Below are 21397 nucleotides of genomic sequence, written 5' to 3' on the forward strand. Positions count from 1 at the left end.
CAGGTTGCCTCACCATCTCCTTCCAACAAACACAGTCAGTACATTTCTCTACCAAAGTCATCTACTAACTCTGCTTTTCAGTTTCACTACTCTTCTCTGATATATAGACAGCAATAAGTAATTTATTTTCCTTGTGGTAATGCCTCTTGTGTGCGTAACTGTGGTGCTGTCCATGCCTGCTTTACTTACAGTAATTAACCAGTGCCCACAGAGAGAGATATGAGCCACACGTTGCATTCTGGGATAGGAGAAGCTTCTTGTGTCAAAGAGGTTCCAATTTAAATAGACAAGTGACAAAAAATGGTGGAAGGTAAGCTGGAATTGTTTTTTCCTTATAAAATGGGAGCAAGGTACAGAATAATGAAATCAGCTGCTGGATCCTTTTATTTGGTAAAGCAAAAATACATCATTCATCCAGTATTCTGCCCACTTTCCTTTTGGATGCAGTGTTTTGAGAGACCACCAGTCAGACACAGGTCAGGGCCCTGCAGTTAGAATGTCTTCCCCTCAAAGGCCTCCAGGTTGAAAGCTGTATCCAAGAACCTTCTGAGTGACACCAGATGCATGTTCTTGTTGCCTGTGGCAGCTGCAGAAGCAGGCTCTCGGCCAACATACCTTCATGAGAAAAAGAATTAGGCAGACAAATGAGGTGAGAAGATACTCTATTTTGACAATAATAAACATGAGAACATGCTGCTTAAGGCATTGTCTTGGGGTGACTTTATGATGCTTGTATCCCAGTTGTCTGTTCTGTTGGTGTTGAATATTGAGTTCTGCAGTTTTAAGGCTGATTCCAGCAGTGAAGGGGGAGAGAAGAGGTGCAGAGTTTGTTATCAGAGACTGCACTTGCTCCCCTGCATCCTTCACACAGACTGTGCTGTCTGCAGTGGACAGCAAGAGAACTTTCCTTTGCTTTTGGTTAGTTTCTAGCTAACTAAGGCAAAGAAGCTCCCTGGACTGTGGTTTGTTTTTATTTTCCTTCCTTTTTCTTGAAATTGTTCAAACCTACTCTAAATTGAAAACCCAGAGGAGCACTGGGAGCTCACACCTGTGGCCCACTGGGGCCTGGCCTAAACTGCAGCATTTCCCAACAGTGGAAGGACTGATAACAAACTGAGTGAGCCAAACTACAACCCACAAAAGAAACTCTTCTGAATTTATCATCTCTTCAGAACAATGAGGAGTTTTGTTCCTAAAAATGTTTTACCTATTAAATAAACAGGCTTTTTTTCCACTTCTCTTCAAAAAAATATTTCCCCAAACCAATTAAAAGAAAAACTACTTAAATCTATTTCCTAAAAGAACACCATTCAAAAGTTTTCTCCCAAATTTACCCTAAACCAGAACAGGCATTCAAGTCAGCTTGGCAGTTTTGGATATTTAGTCATCAATCTTTCTTAAATAAAAATCAATCTAAGTTGTACCATGCTATACCTTCTGGTCAGATTCCCTCTCTTTCCTCCCTCCCATCATTGTTAAGCTGTGTCTTCTCCCCATCCCTCGCAGGCAGCCAGGTACACTGTCTCATAATTAGATAACTTGCTTTTGGCAATGAAGACTCTCATTCTTTTGACAGGTGCACGAGCAGATCTGAGAGTCAGTCATCTAAAACAAATGCAAAGGTGCCTGGACTGAGCTCTTAAACAGCTGTTTCCTGCAGAAACCTAACATCTGGAATGAAATTCTTAAAATGACAAAATCTTGGACAACAGAGAGTTAAGTGCTGTGCTAAGTAGCAACAAATACAGACCGAGTTGCTACTGATTTTGTTTTAGACCTACAAGGAACAGCAATTTGTGCACTTTGTATTTGTGAAATAGTAGTCCAGATTTTTCCCTCCTTCACCAAGATTCAGAGAGTTTGATTTGTGAAGAACCTGACTTACCCATGAATACCTAAAAACAACCCCAACTAAATCTAAAAGCAAACAAATGAGCCCAGGAGAAAGAGCAATTTTTAAAAGTCTCATACCAGATGGGTCGAGTGCGGTTCACAATAACGCGGAAACGAGGTCTGACATAATCATAATATCCACTGTTTTTGTGCTCCTCCTGACACCAGACTAGATCAGCAGTTGGATACTTGTCAAGTTCTTCTTTCAGCAAGTCAAAGGGGAATGGTGAGATCTGGAAGAAAAGGGTAATAATTGTCAAGGCTTTCTCTTATGTGGTATTAGCCCATGGTGAGTCATTACTTTTCCATGGAGAGTGACTCATGTTTCTCTAATTGATTTAATGGTCAGAAATGAATACACAAGTATGTTATAGTTGCAGTAGTATGAACAGAAGTAGGCTGTAGTCCAGACCACCTGCACTCCTGCAGTTTTTTTAGTGAAGTAGCTGTTGCATGTCCCTCATCAGTGAAGGACACTATAGCTTCAAAGTGTGTTATTCACAACATTTAAATCTAGCAGACTGCATATACAAATTTAAGGTGCTATCATATCGTAATCTTCACTTTGTTATGTTGTTCTGGAAGTCATCAAGCTTTCTGAATCTCATTGTCCAGTATGGTATTGATGTGTTCCCAATCCACAAGGCCTCGAAGAATTAGAATATATCTTGTAAGATAATAAGTGCTACAAAAAAGCTATCACCATCCATTCTAGGAGGGGTGTCTATTTAAAAGCACAGGAATCCCCATGGCCCTGTCTTCTGAGGATCAGGGAGCTCACCTGTTCGAGTCTGGTTATAGCTATTTGTTTCTCCAGGTCTTGGCTCTTTCTTTCTTTCACAAGGTCATAGTAGACTTTTCCTGTGCAGAAAATCACTCGCTTGACCTCATGTGGCGCCTGCGCTGCCGGCCCTTTCTCAGGAATCACACGTTGGAAAGTGGTACCTAGTTGGAGTACAAATTAGAGAAAGTGCTCTCAGTGGGCCTGGCATTTCAATAAAGCAGCCCAAGAAACAGTCCTTTAGTCCATTACTGAGCAAGCTGCAGGTTGCAGTGATCAAAGGGCTCTCCTGCCTCTCTGGTCCTACTTTTCAGACTGGTAACTTGGCTAAAGTGACTTTCAGCAGTTCTGTTTCAAGAAGCTAGAAGACTGTCAATATTCCAAGTCTTTCAAAAAACACATATCCATAAATCTGGCAACTACAGAAATATTTACCCAAGCACACACATTCTGCTGTATATTTGATTTAAACCTCTGTTTGAGAGATAAAAGAGCAATAGACAAAGCAAGAATTAGCACTGAGCTGAGTCATATGCATAAATGCTAATGTACAAGTATAATTTCAGATAAGTATTTTCACGGCTACCACCTCCCAGGAGTAAAATTTTCTTGGGATATATGAAGCTGGAAGAGGGACCTGATGGTCTAAAAGATCCTTTTCTTTGCTCTCATATATGATTGAGTAGAACTATTTCCACATTAAACAACTGTAGGCTGGCAGACAGCAGCTCGACCTCCTATTCTGAATCAGCACACCCACTTATCAGGAGAATAAGCTTCTGTTTGAACCATTTATCTTGGGGAAGAAAAGCAACAGCACAAACATATCAAAGAAGAACTGATTTATGTCAGAATTATCTTGTCCCACTGAACAGCAGAATTCATCATTAAAAAAGACTGAATCTGTGCTTCATTGGGTCAGCTGGAGTCAGTCTTCCTCTTTCTCAGCTTTCTATTAAAAGCAGAGCAAAAAGGGTTAGCTGAGAGTCAGAAACACTTTATTACCTGCTCTCTTCAGCAGAAACATGAAAGTGTGCCAGAATTCAATGTTAATTTGTTTGAACACCATTGAGGTTAGCCTGAAGTAGAGGGGACTTCCAAGACAAAGTGACAAATCACAAAGCCTACAGAATTTCTAATCTGACACATTCTACAAAGCATTTAAACAGTAATAAAAACAGTAAATGCCTTTTCTCAAGAAGCAAATTTTACACACAAAAATAAGATAATACAATATTTAAGCATATTTATACAGTGTAAGTTGCTTTTAAAAAAAATTGAGCAGTTGCTCTCTTCTGACAGCAGTCAAGACCCTCACTGGAACTGGAGATAGACCAGTACACCTATGCCCACATTCTCACTCTGAACAGTCACTTTAATCCCTCACTCATTACATATCACTGCATTTCCTGATGCCATTCCAACACAGTCAACCAGTGCAAGGCAGGACAAAACAACTGCAGTGTTTGGTATTCCCCCTGCAGTCACTGTGTATCTTGTGGTGCTCATGGCATGCCAACAACAGTTCTGAACTCACTGATCTCACTTTAGATCACTGGTGTGACACAGCAGCCCCAAACCAAGCACTGTAAAGAGTACTGGGCACATTATTCTTCCAAATGAGTTCAGTGTAATTACAACTTATCCCTCAGTCTTGGGGTCAGGAGGCATGGGCAGTACAAAGAACAACTAGAGTTTTATATGAAGAGAAAAACAGCAGAGGGACGTGGTAGCCTCTTGAGGGAAAACCCCCTGCAGAGATGGAAATGCACTTTCCATTAAGATTAATGGCTGGTTACAAGATAAACCTGTTAAAATTAAGAATCTATATGTGAAAGGAAATTTTTCAGCAAAAGTCCCTGCTAGATCTCACTATGACAGCTCCACAGAAATTATGCCGAAAGAAAAGACAAATTCTGCAGAGCAGATTCTGTTCTTCACAGCCTGACAGGCAACTGGATATAGTTAATTATTTCCCTGCAATACTTTGAGGTGACCTACCAGACACCATTTCATCAAAACTGGATTTAGCTTCTGGATGCCTCAGCAATGACTTGGGTGTCAAAACAATCAGCTGTAAGACAGAAATTTTTCCAACACTCAGAAGCTGTTTTCTCTCCATTACACGTGCAACATTTGTAACACTGTGCACACAAAAACCACAAACTGAATATGAAATAAATTAATATGAATAGCAAACAGTAAATTATTTTTTCCTGTTTTGAAAGCCATGAAAGTTTCAAAATTATTCAGAAGACTTAGGTAGCTACTCCTTTTACAGGTTCTCAAAACTCACTGCTGATGTTTCTTTTTGACAACAAAATCAAATCATAGGTTATGAACCACTAAAACATTCAACAGTTATATCTTGAGTCTTCAAAGTTCCAGCAATTAGACATGCAGATAGTTCTGCAACATGTTAGCTACATCACTAATATCTTGACAAGCTCATCTGAAGATCTGCACAGCCAGATGGAAGCAAAGCTCAAAATCAAGTTTTAGAGGCAGAGTAAATTAGAGCTGAGCTTTTTTCCATCAAAGTGGGAACTTCCAACCTGTGTTCAGTTAGGGTTTCTCACCAGCAATCCTTATTCTTTTCAGCAGTGTCTCATATGCAAAGGCCACTCCTTGTTTGAGGGCTAATTTACCTGGAATAATCAAGTCCATTAAGGTAATCTTACCGGCTTTCTGAATGGCAGCATGATCTGCCTTCGGAGGACATGAAAGTAATTGGCTGGAGTTGAACAGTTCACCACAATCCAGTTGCAGTCATACAGCTGGGAAACTTCAAACTGCTCAGTGAACTCCTGAAAGAAACATTAAAATGCGTTAGAAAAATGTCTAAAAGATCAGAAAAAAGGCTTGACAGCCATCCTTCTATTTCTGATTCTCAGCAACTCCCTCAAAAATTTATTTAGTGGCTCTCAGCTGAGATTGCTTTATTAGCTAGGGAAGCATCCCTACAAATCATTCCTTTCTGTTTCTACTTCTTCCTAAAAATATATGCAAATAGACACAAAGTTTCCATTAATTCAGAAAAGATGGGAAGTCCAGGAAGGATGACTGAGGAGGACTAAGATGTCAGCATATGGAAGAAACAAAATAGAATTGCTGTGAAAGAACATTAAAGTACAATTCAATTTCTGTGTGTACGGTTAGCTTTCACTCTCTCTCCCATCCTGTAGAGCTATGTACTTTATCTGTAGAAGTGAATGACCAATCTATGAAAATCTTAGCCCAATCAAAATTAGAAGTTGCTTTATTTTCATGGTCCTAGCAGTACAATTTAGGTCCACCGCAAAGAACCAGGGTAGTCTCACTTGACCTCCTTTAGAAATTGGCTAGAGATGCCTATTTGTGGTACACACAGCAATATAAACATGCGGGATCACTGGCCCTGAGGAACAGCCATAAAAAGATCATGCTGCCAGAGATTAATTGTATGTGACCTCAGCTTTGCAGTGAGCAGCAATGCTGCATAATTCCATTACTTTTACTGGGATCAAGCTAATGTTACACCAATACTTGCAGCTAAATCCTAACCTGCTATACCTAGCTAAAAGGATGCTACTAACAAAAATTGTCTGGGATGCGAAAAGCAAGAAAAGGACAAAACTACTTACTGGATAGGCATCAGAATCATCATTGCTCATCTGCAGAAACCTCTCAGGCCTGGCTGATGAATGCTCTGGACCCTGGTAAAGGTATCATTTAAAACAATGTTAAAGAGCCAAATGAGCAGCTAGACATTAGTCTAGCTCACTCACTGCATGAGTAAGTACCTCCTGTCCCCTCTGCACCAGCTACTCGCCTGCCCCCCAGTCAAAGCCATCAACAGCAGCAGTGGGAGAGAGGACACACCACAGGACTGGAATTCCTCATCTGTTTTCACAGGAGATTTGGTTTAACATGTATTTCCAATGTTTCTACCAGCTGCAAGTGATTTTTACCCTCAGTATGAATACCAGTGTAAAGACAGTGGGTCCATGTGGGCACAGTGACGACCTTGCTAATGCAGAGCAAACAGGAGCACAAGGAATACCAGGAAGAGAAACACTGGATGCCTCAGAGTACTGCAGTGACTCACACTTCATGTATGCTGAGCAGGAGCAAACACAAAGTTAACTGCTGACTACTTTTGCTGTATTAGCAACAAAAGTAGGCACAGGATCTCTCCTACTATTGTTCACTGTTCAGTACAGGACCAAATACCTAGATGAATGCTTTAGCTAAAATGGATCAAAATACATACACACATTATCTGCCAGACTAACCTACGATTAATTTCTGCCTCCTTGGGAGATATTTTATGCTCTGTCATTACTGAACACTCCCATCCACTGTCTCACTAGCAGTACCCACTGCAATTACTTGAATTGCACAGATGCTGTTAGCTCCATTTTACATTAGCAAAACATGCATGCTGGCCACAGAAATTATCAGGAGTAAGGAATGTAGCAGAATCTGTTAGTTTTCTTTTTCATGTCCCTGTTTATAAAGGATCAGAGAAAGCTGTAAGGAGAGTGAGAATGCAATGTGCTTTATTACATATTGCTATTTGTCTTGGGGTGACTTTATGATGTTTGTATGACAGCCTTGGCTGATTCAAGTGACAGGTACCCTTAGGAAGGACACCTCTAAGACAAAATACTACACCTCTAAACTCCCTCCATGTCTCCTAAGCTAATAATGTTCATAAAGAGATTTTTTCTTTATATGGCTATCTCTTAATACATGAGGTCCAAAATCAGTCATTATTCTGACAACTAGTAGTCCACCTTGATTGAACACATCACCCTTCCTAATTCCAAATGCAGAATTCCAGATCCATAGGAGGGACACAGAGATGATGAGAGCACCTCTCCTATGAAGAAAGGCTGAGAGAGTCAGAATGGTTCAGCCTGGGGAAGAGATGTTTCCAGGGAAATATTTTACAGCATCTTCCAGTACCTAAAGGGGACCTGCAAGAAAGGTGGAGAGTGACTTTTTACAAGGTCAAGTAGCAACAGGACAAGTGGGAATGGCTTTAGGCTTCAAGAGAGCAAGTATAGATTTAATACAAGGAAGAAAATCTTTGCTGTGAGGATGGTGAGGCACTGGCACAGGTTTTTCAGAGCAGCTGTAGATGCCCCGTCCCTGGAAGTGTTCAAGGTCACCCTGAATGGGGCTTTGAGCAGTCCCTGGTGAAAGGCTCCCTGCTATGGTGGGTGGGTTTGAACTAGATGGTCTGTACAGTCCTTTCCAACAAAAACCATTCTATGACTCCATGATTCAGTCTGCTTCATGCACTAAGGGAATTCAATTCTGTTGGCAACAAAGGTGTAACACAAACAGCCTGCAGCTGTGCCTTGTATCATTGCTCCTTTGAATTCTGCCTCCACTTTTGAGGTGCTAAATAATCTGGTCGCAGACTGGTAAGGACTTGAGTGCAAGGAGCAAAGCTGCACAAAAAGTGTGGTGCACCGTAACAGCCCAGTTTATTGTAGCACCTCTGCTGTTCACATCTGTTTGCAGAAAATCAAATCCTGCACTAAGCATGGCATACACAGCACAAACCCAGTGCTTCACAAGCACATTGCAGTCAGTACACTGGGAACAGAGATGTTACCAGCAAACAATTACAGGAGAGGCAGATGAGGCTTCCCCATCACTCACATACTGACCCAGCAACAACTTCAGTCCAGAGCCTCAATGTTCACATCCATCTTCGGTTTCTGTGCTGACACCACCAATCAGACTGCCAGCAACTGCTGCGTGGGACGGGGTAGGGTTTATTTCTACTGTGACCACCTATCCAGTGAGACTATACTGAATCCATTAGCTGTTTTCAGATGAGTCTCCAAGGAGCCATTAGGCTGCAGAGTCTTTCAATCACAGCCAACTTGCCTGTGAATGCATGACCTAGAGGTGAAGGGATCCATATCCCATTAAGAATCCTTCCCCAAATCATCTTGTCCCAAACACTGTAGTTATAGAAAGAACAGTTCTCCTGTAATGAAAAGGTCCTCTGGGAGGATAAAAGATTTTAACAGCCTGGTGGGATTCTTAAATATTCCAAAATAAGCTGACACTGGTAGCAAAATAAGCATGTTTTAGAAGACCTGTGCAAATCTTCACTCCCAAGTGGCTATGGGAAAAGAAAGATTAAATGTCTTGTAAGTAGCAGAGAACCAGCCCCTTAAGCTGAGTGCTTCCCTGCAGAGGACCACACCTCCTGCTGAGGGCTCATTCAGGCTGTCCCCTCAGGATACAGTCAAAAAAATTAATTTATCAAAACCCTTGTGAACAGCATCAGACCCTTTATTCTTTAAGCACAATGGATGTGGAAAGCCATTCATAAGATATGAATGCACCCCAGTGTATCAGGACAGGATCATAATTGAATGGAAATAAACTAAATTGTTTGTGAGAATAGAAATGACACAGTTTGTGGTGAAAAGGTCTAAGGCATTTATACAGATGGAGATTGCCACTGTGGCACATACTAGGCTCTTTTAAATAGAAAACTAGAAACATACATGCAACAATTCATGAAGGCTAATGTATTTGAAAAGGAAAAAATTAACCTTAACTGACAAGACAGTCATACAACCTTTAAAATAATTTAAAATATTTGAAGAACAATTCCACTGCTGATATGAACTTCATGTAACTTCACACATAGGGTGTGGCCACACCCTTTCCCTCTAAGACATTGTCTAGTTCCTCCACCAAAGAAAAGACAGTCAACAGCTAGTAGAAACATTTTCCTTTCCAGAATGAGGGAGATTTCTTATTATATCAAAATTAACCAAGGTCAATGATTTTTGAGAAGTTTTACAGTTGTTTATACCATTTCATGGCAAGAGAATTTAGTGCAGAGTTTATACATACATACTTTATGCAAAATAAAACTAAGTAAGCACTCTTAGACATGATTTCTTATTGTACACTGAGAATGCAGCTTGCTAGGGAAAGAAGGCAGTGTTTTAGTGAAAGATACCAAAACAGAAAAGAAAAATAAAAGGGAAAAATGGGGGGAAGTGATACATGCCACTAAGAAGGACACAAAGCTAAGAGCTCAGAAATATTTCTCAGGGTTTTTTGGTTTTCACCAGTCGATCTACCTACATTCTTCTCTGTAACACTGAGGCAGTCCCACAGTACCTTCCTCCCTTGGGTTCCTATCACCACTGGATTCCCAAGCCACCTCTGGGGATCTGCAGTGCCACCAAGCAGCTTGTCCAGCTGCAGAGAAGGCACTGGTGGCAGCAGTCCCCTCCTGCACGTGGCAGGCAGCAGCACTCACCATTCCTTCCATCCCATGGGGCAGGAGCAGGACAATCCCGTTGTGCCGAACCCACTTGGCCTGGCCAGAGCTGATGAACTGGTCTATTATACACTGAGCTGTGTTGTGAAAGTCCCCAAACTGGGCTTCCCAGCACACCAGGGCATTGGGACTCGCCATAGCAAAGCCAAGTTCAAAACCTGACAAGAAAACAAATAGAGGAATTAGAAAATAAAAAAATTTCCTGAAAATTCTGTTCATTCCTCATTAAAAAATTAAAAATAAAACTAACCCCAAATTAGAGCATGAACTGGATTTTTGGAGCCCCATTATACATGATGCAGTTTTCAACAGTACCATTTCCAAGCTTGACTTCAATCCTTCACACTTTTCTCAAACACTTCAATATAATAGGAGTTTTTAAACAAACTAAATCCCCTCCATCCACTCCAACTTTAGTTTAATGTTTCCTTAAGAGCTCACTACTATCTTATCCTGCAAAAATGCACTTACAACCCAGTTCAAGAGTTATTTATTAATTTTAATATTTCTGCAGCCCTACATAACATCATCTTTCTTTTCCCCTCTCATATGCAGATGATGAAGAAAATTACTAGTGACATCAATTTTCAGTCTATAGACATGATCCTAGTCCTCAGATATTCAAAAAAAGTTGAACATAACAGCTGCATGGCAAACACATCTGGGATTTGGATAAACAGTCTTTTCTTAGGCAGGGCTAAGGACCCCTTAGGTATCTGCTTCAGTGTTAAAGTATTTCATCTCTGTTCATATTTTCCTTTGATCTTTTGATACAACAAAGCCTGGAGTTCTGAATGAATATCTATACTCAGATTCTCCACCTATAGTTTGGAGTGATTATAACCAAAAAGGTTAAAGCTCTTAGTAAAAAGCAGAGCTATATAGCAGTGCTCTGGGTATAGAGGTTCTGATGGAGGCAAAACTGATTCTACCCACAGAGAATAAATATTTAATTGATACATTTCATGTTGAAGCTCTACACAAAATATAATGATCTGGTTTCAAATACAATATGGGAACACTCTCATTGAAGCTTACCCCAGCAGATCAACTAACTTCTGGTGCCTTCACAGTCTACTCCTTGGTAATTCCAACCCCGTTTTTTGCTTACCATCCCCATGGCACAAAATCTTTGAGTCACTTGGCTTTTGGACTACTGATCTCTGAGCAGTCCATCCATGACTCCAGCAGATGCTCCCATCAAAAGGCAAGTGATACATTAGAGGCCAAAAGAAGACTGTAAAGCCAGACAGACAGCCCTTCATCTGTAAGTCCCCATGACAGGTCATTACCAGAGACAATGACTTTTGCTGGCCTTGCCTTTGGCCTGACTGCCTGAACAGCCTTTCCTTCAGCCTTTCTTCCACCTCTGGCCTCCTCATTTGTGTCATTCTATTGTTCTTAACACAATGAAAACAGCAGAAAAATTTACACAACTCCTTCAATCATATTCCCAAAGGTATCTGAAAAATAGATTTCCCTAGATAGGCTTGAATCCCATTCTAATTTTACACAAGCATTAAGAGACCATTTCTACTGATTGGGTGACATGGTTGAGAAAATATGCAATATGTTCACGACTTATTTGTGCATATGCTGCTCTCTGTAAGGGTGGGGTAATCTGGCTTTTAGAGAAGCACAAACTAAGGTCTTGACCACTCAGTTATCAATAATCAAACAGTGCTTTTCAAAGAGTATAGATGTATATGTAAAATTTGGTCACAGCACACACATAATTCTACTTTATATACAAAAGATCACCCATAAAATTCACATGGCAAAAGGAGAATAATTTCTCATTTCCTATCTTGTTGACAACTTCACACTTATCTCTACAGGGTAACAATGTTCTAGGTGAAGCTGCATTGAAAACTGTGATCTTAACACAGATACCATTTGCAAGCTGACAGCTATAAAAATGTTCAGGAAAATATATCTAAATGTAATCAATACATTCTGATTATTATTTTGAGAATAATGTTGCTGAGACTACTATTTCATGGCACATGTGTCTGTGGTATACGCATCTTTGGTATACCAGAACTCAATTTTCCACCAGGGAAATGGCAATGAGAGTTACTAAATTAAAACTATTCCAATTATGATTGTAGTAGTGGAATAGCTTTAACTCTTGACAGACTAAGGAGTCTGTTAAGAATTATTGCTACTACTACTACCTCCTTCATGGGGAGAAAATTGCTTAAAGAACAAGATCTGAACTGCTACATAGTAATAAAAAAAAAGTGGTGGTGGAGAGAGATCCAGACAGATGCAATGTAAACAGCCCAGGAGAGGGTGAGGTATCGTCTTGAAAGGGAATTGCTGGGGCACCAGAGCCAAGGTCAGGGAAGGTGACCTGAACTAGAAAGTCTCCACCATTCTAGAGATGGGACATGAACTCCAGGGGAGCAGGTTCCTTCACAGGTCTCTCACGAGAGCTCAACCTCAGACCAAAAAAGAGAATTAAAACAACAACAACAAAACTACAGTAGAGACCTTGTTTTGCATCTGCAGAAGAACTGAACATTCCTTTAAAATCCTGTGCAAATTTTGTGGGTTTAAAGGATTAACTCTTACACAGCTAGAAACAGAAAAGAGGTTGAAGCTGTCAGGAAATCCAAGGCAACCAGGCAGCAGGACAGCTTTCAAAGAATGTCAGGTAAGGAATCTGCACACCCAAAGGGTGTTGGAGATCAACCAGGCAACTCCAAACAGCAGAGAGCTGCTCAGGGCTCAGAGCACACCAGGGCACAGGGAACGAGGAACCAGCACAGCAGTTTGGTAAACTTCTACACTGAGGAGACAGAGGAAAGAAAAATACACAGCACTTGATTAAGGCTGCAAAACTAATGTTTGAATTGCTGGAGTTCATTATGGTCCCTAGATGACAGACCCAGCAGAAATGCCTGTTTCTATTAGTCCAGCGCCTGCTGTGCTCCCTCACTGTTCTTCTGTCACTCTGGCACAGAAAGAAGTGTTGTCAAGCAAAGTGGCAGCTTACACAGCATTTCCCCACAACATTTTCATGACTGCCATAAGAATAGCTGGCTTTCAATTAATGTAAGTAAGGCTACAGCCATAACTTAATTTAGTATGATTTTAAAGTGAGTTAGGGCATGAATGTTAACTAATGGTTAAAAGGCCTTATCAGTACAAGGGTTTTATGTCAGAATGAAGAAAGGTTCAAAGACAGATTTGTGCTATCTTTAACAGAAATTCTAAGCACAGGGACTACAGAGAGATATGCATCCTTTCACAAACCCAAAAACAGCTCATGACAAAGTGAAGTTAATACCCATCTGGAGGCTGACTATTAAACAGGAAGACATGCATTCTCAGAACTCCGTGCAGATGCCATTGATTACTACAGTCTGTCCTAGTTCCTAATACAATTTCTGGCAGGTATTTGCATATTTGCATTTGCTACCCCCAATATTAAAAATGCATTTTTCTGACTGAGCAGCAATACTACACATTTCATCCTAGGTGTGTATCACAAAAAAGTAATTTTACATTAATACCTGTCTTCTTCCTTTCATCTTTTGCTTTAAACTTGACTTTTTCCCTTGAAAAACTATACTCCAAGTCTCGTGGTTCAGGAATTTCCTGAACTACACACTAGTTCCAAGCCTATCTTGCCTGTTATTCCTTGACATATCCTGAGCACAAGATCTCTCAAAAGCAGTATTGAATAGGACAAAGAACCTCACCTCTGGGACAGAGACTCAACACTACACAAGTCATTCTGAGTGCCATAAAGAAAGACAGGAAATCCTTTCAAGTTTTTAAAGTTTTTAAAAAACACTGAAGAAGTAGAATAGAGCATCTGTAAGTTACTTTTGTTTTTCTCCTCTATCCTAATCAGCAAATAAGTTGAGACAAACATCTTCTTCTTAAATAACTTCTCATGGTCATCACTTATACTTCCAGATATTCAGTTTCAGTACAAGGGGAAAATTACGGTAAGGCAAATAGATGCACAACTAAATTATAATTATCTGTGTATAACTAAAAATACTAGACATATGATGTCAAACAAAATTATCAGAGGTTGTTAAATACTCTAAATAATCGGAGATTGTTAAGTACTCTGATTTAATGCCCAGGTTACAGCCACTCCAGAGCTTCTGTAGATAAAACATAAGCAGTTGTCTGAACTACAGTTGAACGACTGCCTTTGGCCTTTGTTTTCTTTCTAAGTGAAATCAATCTTGCCAGAGTATCATTTTAATATAGCAATGGCTCCCCAGATATTCCTAACTTGGTGCAAAGCTCACAGCTCTGAACAGATACCAGCTCTTGGCTTATGTACCTGCTGAGGAAATAATATGTAGTTGCTTCATGCTGGGCTGTTTAATCCATTTTTACTTAGCTCTCCTTCACAGAAACTAAGGGAATTTACAAAATTATTCTGAGATGCTGCATGTTAATACAGTCATAGAATAAATTCCTAACACTCTTTCACCATTATTTCCCCTTTATATTATCTCACAACTCTCCCTACAGCCACCAAACACTTCAGTGTGCTAATTCTAAACTGCTTCTTTTAACAGAATTAGATAGTAGAAACAGCAGCTGGAGAAAATAAAGTGTTCAGGGGTTTTGGTTCTCCTGAACAACCAACTCCATGAAGTGCAAACCTTCACTTATTCTTTCATGTATTTAAAAGGAGACCCAGTGATGTTACCAGCCAAATAAATATCAATTCTGATAGCTCTTTTTTGACTCAGAGCCTTAATTAGAAAAGACATGTTCTCACACTGCTGCTTATCCCAAAACTGTCTGTCTATGGAGGCAATAGACTAGAGTACACATGTTGGAAAAGGTCAATATATAAAAGCCATTAAGAGAGGGAAAACTTCATTATAAAATCATTTCAACACAGAACATGGCATTTTTAGTTTAAAAAAAACCCAATCCAGTAAACAAACAAAAGCCACATCACTTAACTATTTGTATCAATTTAATCTCCTTTAAAATTAGAAAACATCTCGGACATAATGGATTTAAAGTCCTTGAAAATTAAAAGTATCAATATTATTAGTTTTGAAGAACCTGTCATTCCATCTGCTGAAGCACAAGTGCACAGAAATTATATTCTTGTTTTCAGCATACAAACAAAACCCTATTTTACCCTATTGCTTGTATTCAATGAATTTTATTAAATCAACTTTCACCTGTCTTTTGTTGGGTGAGGTGGAAGGGCAATAGTGAGCAGGATGAGATCAAGAAAGAGAAAGAAAGAGAGCCCACTTGGTTTGTTTTTTAAAGAATGGAATTGTGACAGTTAGAATTGCCTTCACACCATATCAACACTAGGCTTCCTATTGAGGTGTTATTTTTTAAATAAAATCAGATTTCAACCATATCCAGATACTTGCCACTTCTTTTGAAATGTTATAAAGCCAAATCCAGAAACCTATGATCCACTTATCCACAAGTTTTGCAGCAACACTGTAAACAGTCTCAAATTAAGAAATCCCAGAACACACTGTGAGAAACAACAGGAAATTGGAAACAATCATTCTCTGAAATTAAATTCTTGATTTTTATCTATGTCAATTATTTGTCTCCTGTTTATACACATCCTTGCTCACACTCTCCTATTTAGATTTTACCTTTACATGTCAGCGATACAAAAACTGTGATTCTGTTCACACCAATTCTGACACAGAGCTAACCAAAGTACCTAAAAATCTGGTCTTCAGCCCATGCTTCAACTGTACAATTTTATACTACTTTAATTTTAATATTAGCAATAAGTAATATGTAGCATTGTAAAAATGACTAAGTAACCAAGTATTTCTGGAACTTTGAAGCAAGCAGCTATCAACTACCACCTTTATCTACTACAACATTTCAAGTTTTTCCTTCACATGATATTTTATTATCCATAGAATCAGTAACACTTTTGATAAATTATTAGATGTATTTGTTTCATGCTCCACATTCCTCTTGCCACCCTCATCATGTCAGAGTAAGGTTATCCATTCTCTGTGGCTGAAGGTAAAATAATTCACTATGATTAATGTTATCACTAAAAAGAATTTGTTTTCTTGAAATAGTACATTGAGAATAGCAGTTCATATAAGGCCAGGATGGATTTTTTTATATCTCTATGACAATACGTCTCTGGTTTTCTTGTCAGTTCCTTCCCTTTTAAAAAAGTATCAAGTGCACATTCCAGCACTGCCAAGATAACAATAGCAGATGGATGCTTTTACCTGAATCCCAAAATTGTAAAATGTGGGGATGCTTGTTGAAGGGATACCAGAACCTGGAGGAAGATCTCTGACACCTGTCCATATATGATCATTTTACAGCTTTTTTTTCCCCACATTCTTTTCCTTGCTGAGATCTGCCTCTTGTCTAGCAGCCTGCCAAGCCCCAGGCAGATTGAGACTTACCTAAGACCCCGTACTCAGAGAGGGAGCTGTTGCACACGGTGTAGGGAGCCTGCTGCTCCCAGAGGTGATTCATGGGAACACAAGTTCTCTTGTCAACCTCTTGATCATGAAGCACATGGTGACGATGGCTGCAAAGAGTTGTTGAGCGAGATTTACTAGCCAAGAAGCATTTGGGGCATTAACAGAGCTATTTTCAAAACCAAAGCATCAAAGTTGCATTCTGGAAAGCAAGAAAGCATGATGGTTATCTCTGCTACACACAACACCCTGGTCTGGTTGAAACCATGGGAAAGACAATCACATGTCTAAATACAATTGCTGCACTGTAAGGACTTTCACTGACTATCCATGCTGCTCAAGCACTCACAGAAACTGAAAATACCTCATTGCTAGTAGAATTGTGAAGAAAGAGAAAAGGATGGTGAAGTAGTTGCTATAAAACAGAATTATTAAAGAAATTCAGAAGAACAAAATTTTTATTATAATCATTTCATTCTGCCTTCCTCACAAATTCTAATATTTTCCTTGAAACAATTGTTGTTTGGTTTTAATGAAAAAAAATGAAACCTAATCTAATTTCAGCACTGAAACTTGAAGGAGTTGTATCCTTTTTCCTGCTATTTCCACTCACATGCACCATTTACAGTTCTCTGGAACACCATTAATCAGCATTAGAATGAGGCACCAAGGAATACTACCAAAACAGAGATGACTGAAGTAATTACTGCAATCCATTAAGTCTCTGAGCAGACTGAGTGAATCACAGCAATATGTCCAGCTTTACAACCAGTTATTGTACTGGTAACAATACTGTGTGTTGTAGAGCTGCCAACACTGAAGTCAGAATCTGTTTGCACTTCACTTTGCTAAAATGAATGCCAGCAAAAAAGCCCTGAAAATTATCTAAAACTCAAAAATGTAAAGCCAGAAAAAAGACTGAACCTTTGAAGAGCAGCACAGGGAGGGAAGAGGAAAGAAAGGGAGAAATTCATACACCAGGCAGCTGTTTGGCAGAAATAATTTCTGTCACTGTAATTTTGATTTTGTCCTTAAGCCAATGACAGAAGACCTAGATTGGTGTTAAGCTTCTTGAGCACAAAGTTTTGTGTTTCCCTAGCAAAAGGTGACTAAGATGAGCATAAATGGCCAGCCAGAAATATACCGACATACAATCTGCACGTGTGAAATTTTCAGATTCACTGACATCAAATCAGTACAGAATCGAAGCTGTCCCCCCTTCCCTCCATCCTCAAGAGTTTGTCTCCAAGAGGAGAAGGGGTCTGGTGCTTCTGTCTGCAGCTTTATCTAGCTTCTATCTATTGACAGTGGTGAGGACTGAAACAGGAAGAAAAGAAGCCAGCATATGGAATACTGAATGAAGAACTATTTTCTAGACATCTCTTTAGCAGCTCCAAAATAATGAAAGCACTCAGTTGTGTTGTTTTATTAGGACAACACGGTATATTCAGTTCTTCCCAAATTCTAGCCAGAACAGAACAGACAGACACCAAAATTTATTTCTCTCTTCTTCATCCACAATGAAGCACAGTGTAGCATTCACCCCAGGAACTGGCAGCACATCCAAGGTTTCAATCAAATACATCATTAACATTTTACTCTACAGAGAATCAGTTAAGGCAGCAAACTGTATATATTTTACAAAGTGATGAGATCCTGCCTTCATACATGCCCCATGGGCATTAAAAGTGTCAGTACAAAAGACCTTATTTCACTTTAAAACCTCACCAACTGGCAACATGTTTGATCACAGGGTACACAAGTTCCAAGTAGCCACCACTGGAATGGTATTTAAAAGATTTAAAACCTCTAATATTCAGATTAATGCTGAAGAAAGAGCCCCAACTTCCCCTTCCCTGCAGACCATATTTTTTAAACAAATGCCAAATTGTGTCTTTAAGTGTGGGACTTAAACAGTTTTAACAACATTTAGCAGTTATCTCAGTACTGACCTGAAAGTACCTCTCTCCACATCCTGCCCACTCAGTCGGACATGGATTCCTTCCTTGAGAACAGAGCCAAAAGCCATGTATTCTGCTAAGGCCCAGTCAACAAGCCTGTTCTCGGTCATTTCTGAGCGAGCTTTCAAAATCCGAGACAGTCCTACATCAGAATAAAGATCAGAAATGAATGGATCTGTTTCAGAGAAATTCCCTGTTCACATTACATTCACCTTCCTCATTGGTGACGCTAAACACAGATACCAAATCAGGTCCACAAACTCTTTTTCTAGGACTGAAGGCAAAATAAAACAACTTGCTTCCCAAGCAAACATTTGTGCAATGTTCATACCTTATTTTCGAAGGAGAAAGTACGGTTGACTGTGTCAGAAAGTACTAAGTACAATTTAAAAGACTCATAGTGAAATTCTTCTCCCCCAAGATTCATTTTCACATCTCTAACGCCAAGTACTGTTTTATAAGAGACTGAAAATAGCAATTTGGTTTCTGAGTTTTTGTCTTCCTTCCTTTTCTCATTTTCTCTTGGCATTTGTCTTACTGCACTTTGGAGATGTTATACAGTGAAACAGGATTGATCGTACTATGAATATCATATAAATAGAAAAAGCATAGCAGCTGCCAATGGATTTTCAGTCAGTAACCAACAGCTGATTTTTCAGTAAAGATTTTATAACCTCATGAGCTAAACCACAAGTTACAACACTGTAACTTTCAGTGGGAACAAAACTTTACAGCTGCACCCAGGTGTTTCCAGCTTTGAGGCCACCTGTATTCACTGTCAATTGACAGCATCCTACCTTCACACTGATGATTTTGGTAAGCTGTCCCCTATCTTACTTTCCCATATATCCCTTTCCTTATACATTCTACAGTTTTACAGAATAGCACCTCATTTTCTTTCCACATAAAACTCTCACTGAAATTGCCTCATTTTAAGTAAAATAAAAAACCACTTGAAAATTTTCCCTTTAACAATTGTTTAGTATATTCTAAAAAATTATCTTCCCACTGTTTGTTGCAAGACTATATTAAACGGTTTCATTATAGGGAAAGGACAAAGTACTTCAAATTTCTATTTCTCTACAAATTCTCTCTCACAGCTTTTTAAACTGCATAAAAGAATCTAGCATACTATAATTGTTTTGAACCATAAATCTACCTTATATACTGGCAAGTGTTCTCTAGTGTCAATGGTTAATCAACTTACTAACAAGAGACCAATTTGCCTTTTTAATTAGAATGTCTAATACTAAATTTCATTGAGAAACTATAATTTTTAATTTATCAGTGTCACAACAAAGTGCACAAATGTGTAGAAGAGTTAAATTTATTCATTAATTGTATCTGCTCAACAAGCCTGCAATTAATAACTGGGAATGCCCTACCATCATTACTTGTGCTTCATTTCCCAAAAGAACACAAACACATAGAATATTTACAGAAGACAAACTTTATTCCTTGATGGATGACTCTACAGAGGATTAGCTTTCTCTCTTCGGAGATTTTAAAGAGAAAAAAGCTTTTTATTCCTTATCCTTAGTATGTACCCTACAAGTCAACCAAAGAATAAAGATCCCTAAACACAGGGTCTCCATGTTTTCCCATGGAATGAGCGGGTTATTGTTCCCAATAGTTGCTAGATTTCAACCTGCCAAGGAAATAAAACTATCTCAGAACTTTGACACAGTGTTGGGGCACCCCAGTGAGACAGCACTTACTGTAATAGATGCCAAAGGGAGGACTGAATATTTTTCAGAACAAAAGCTAAGACTTCTTGAAAAAAAATGCAAGGACTCAAAGAATGAAAGGAGTTATTAACTTCAGGTTGCAGAGAGACTTTTACCTTTCTCAGAGGAAAATCTATTTTAATGAGATATGAAACAGAAGTGGTGTGATACAGAAAGAATATTATGCTGAGAACAAGCAGCAGGGACTTAAATGTCACATTCTCCTCACCCACAGAGTGGAAGAGTCAAAATGAAAAAAGTCACAGGCATTTTCCTCTTTGAGAAATGGTCCAAGAGTAACTTCTATGCAGAAATACAGAAGTGGAACAAGACACAAAGCCTTCAGCTGACCTGAATGTATTTTGAAGTCTTTGACTGGCACTGAACTAGCAACATTGCCAATGTGAGTCAGCATCTCTTCCGAAATGCCTGTCGGAGGACAAGACATGCTCTTGGGTTCTCCATCGGCGTTAAAGAAGCCTGGAAGGAAAACATTTGGTGAGATGTCCAAGGACTGTTTAGGAGATATGTATATTACCCACAATTTATTCAACAACTCAAGCAGCAGACTAAGCCTAGCTCTTCCCCTTTTGCTAGAAACAATTTTGATTGTCTGCAGGACAACAGAAGCTGATCTTACAGGCACACAATGCTCTATTTTGTTTGAGCTTTCACTCCCTGTGAAGTCCAACTGTGTGGGCAGAGGCAGCCAATAAAAGGTATATGGCACCTCAATCCCTCAAATAAAAATAAATAAATGAATAAATAACATGAGACATACTCCTTCTTCCTGACAGCCTAGGCAGTTAACAGTAAAGGAAAACCATTTCTCTGCTAAACTGGAAAACGGCTTTTTCAAAGTCACAGCTTACTTTGCACATTTTTTAACAAAAGCATTTATTTCATGTTGAACTGGCAGAATGCTATATTTACTATTAACAGGTGCAAATCAAAGGTCACACATTCCATTTTAAAGGAATACTGTCTGATAAAATCTTTAAATCCTAGATTTTGGGCTCAAAATAAAAGCACATTTGGGTAACACTAGAATAAGTGAAAGGATACTCCTTACCAGGCCAAGGTGAATCCAGCCAGTGCTTGATATGAAGGATCTTCTTATCCTTAGATCTAGTATATGCTTCTTCACATATTCTATCATACTTTGCAATTTCCTCCTGTAGAACAAAAAGGTTTTAAAATGGATAAACATAACACCCTCATATCTTACAGATGACACCTCTCATTCAGCACGATAAAACCAGCTATTTAACTCCATGAGAAAATGTATTTACAATAATGCA

At 39.2% G+C, this 21397-nt stretch overlaps 1 protein-coding gene across 1 annotated transcript in view; it reads right to left on the bottom strand.

Annotated features, from left to right (window-relative positions):
* Nucleotides 1-361: 361 nt before the first annotated feature.
* Nucleotides 362-21397, bottom strand: part of OGDHL (oxoglutarate dehydrogenase L) — a 47051-nt gene continuing 26015 nt past the window's right edge. The window contains exons 13-23 of the mRNA XM_033065892.2: nt 21169-21271; nt 20448-20576; nt 18361-18511; nt 16391-16518; nt 9963-10141; nt 6298-6369; nt 5356-5481; nt 4676-4748; nt 2675-2838; nt 1972-2126; nt 362-615 (exon numbers count right to left, since the gene is read on the bottom strand). Coding sequence (XP_032921783.1) covers nt 492-615; nt 1972-2126; nt 2675-2838; nt 4676-4748; nt 5356-5481; nt 6298-6369; nt 9963-10141; nt 16391-16518; nt 18361-18511; nt 20448-20576; nt 21169-21271 — 1404 coding nt within the window. The 3' untranslated portion in view covers nt 362-491. The remainder of the gene's footprint in view (nt 616-1971; nt 2127-2674; nt 2839-4675; nt 4749-5355; nt 5482-6297; nt 6370-9962; nt 10142-16390; nt 16519-18360; nt 18512-20447; nt 20577-21168; nt 21272-21397) is intronic.

This window comes from Catharus ustulatus, chromosome 8 (genome assembly GCF_009819885.2).
Source record: "Catharus ustulatus isolate bCatUst1 chromosome 8, bCatUst1.pri.v2, whole genome shotgun sequence".
NCBI lineage: Eukaryota > Metazoa > Chordata > Aves > Passeriformes > Turdidae > Catharus > Catharus ustulatus.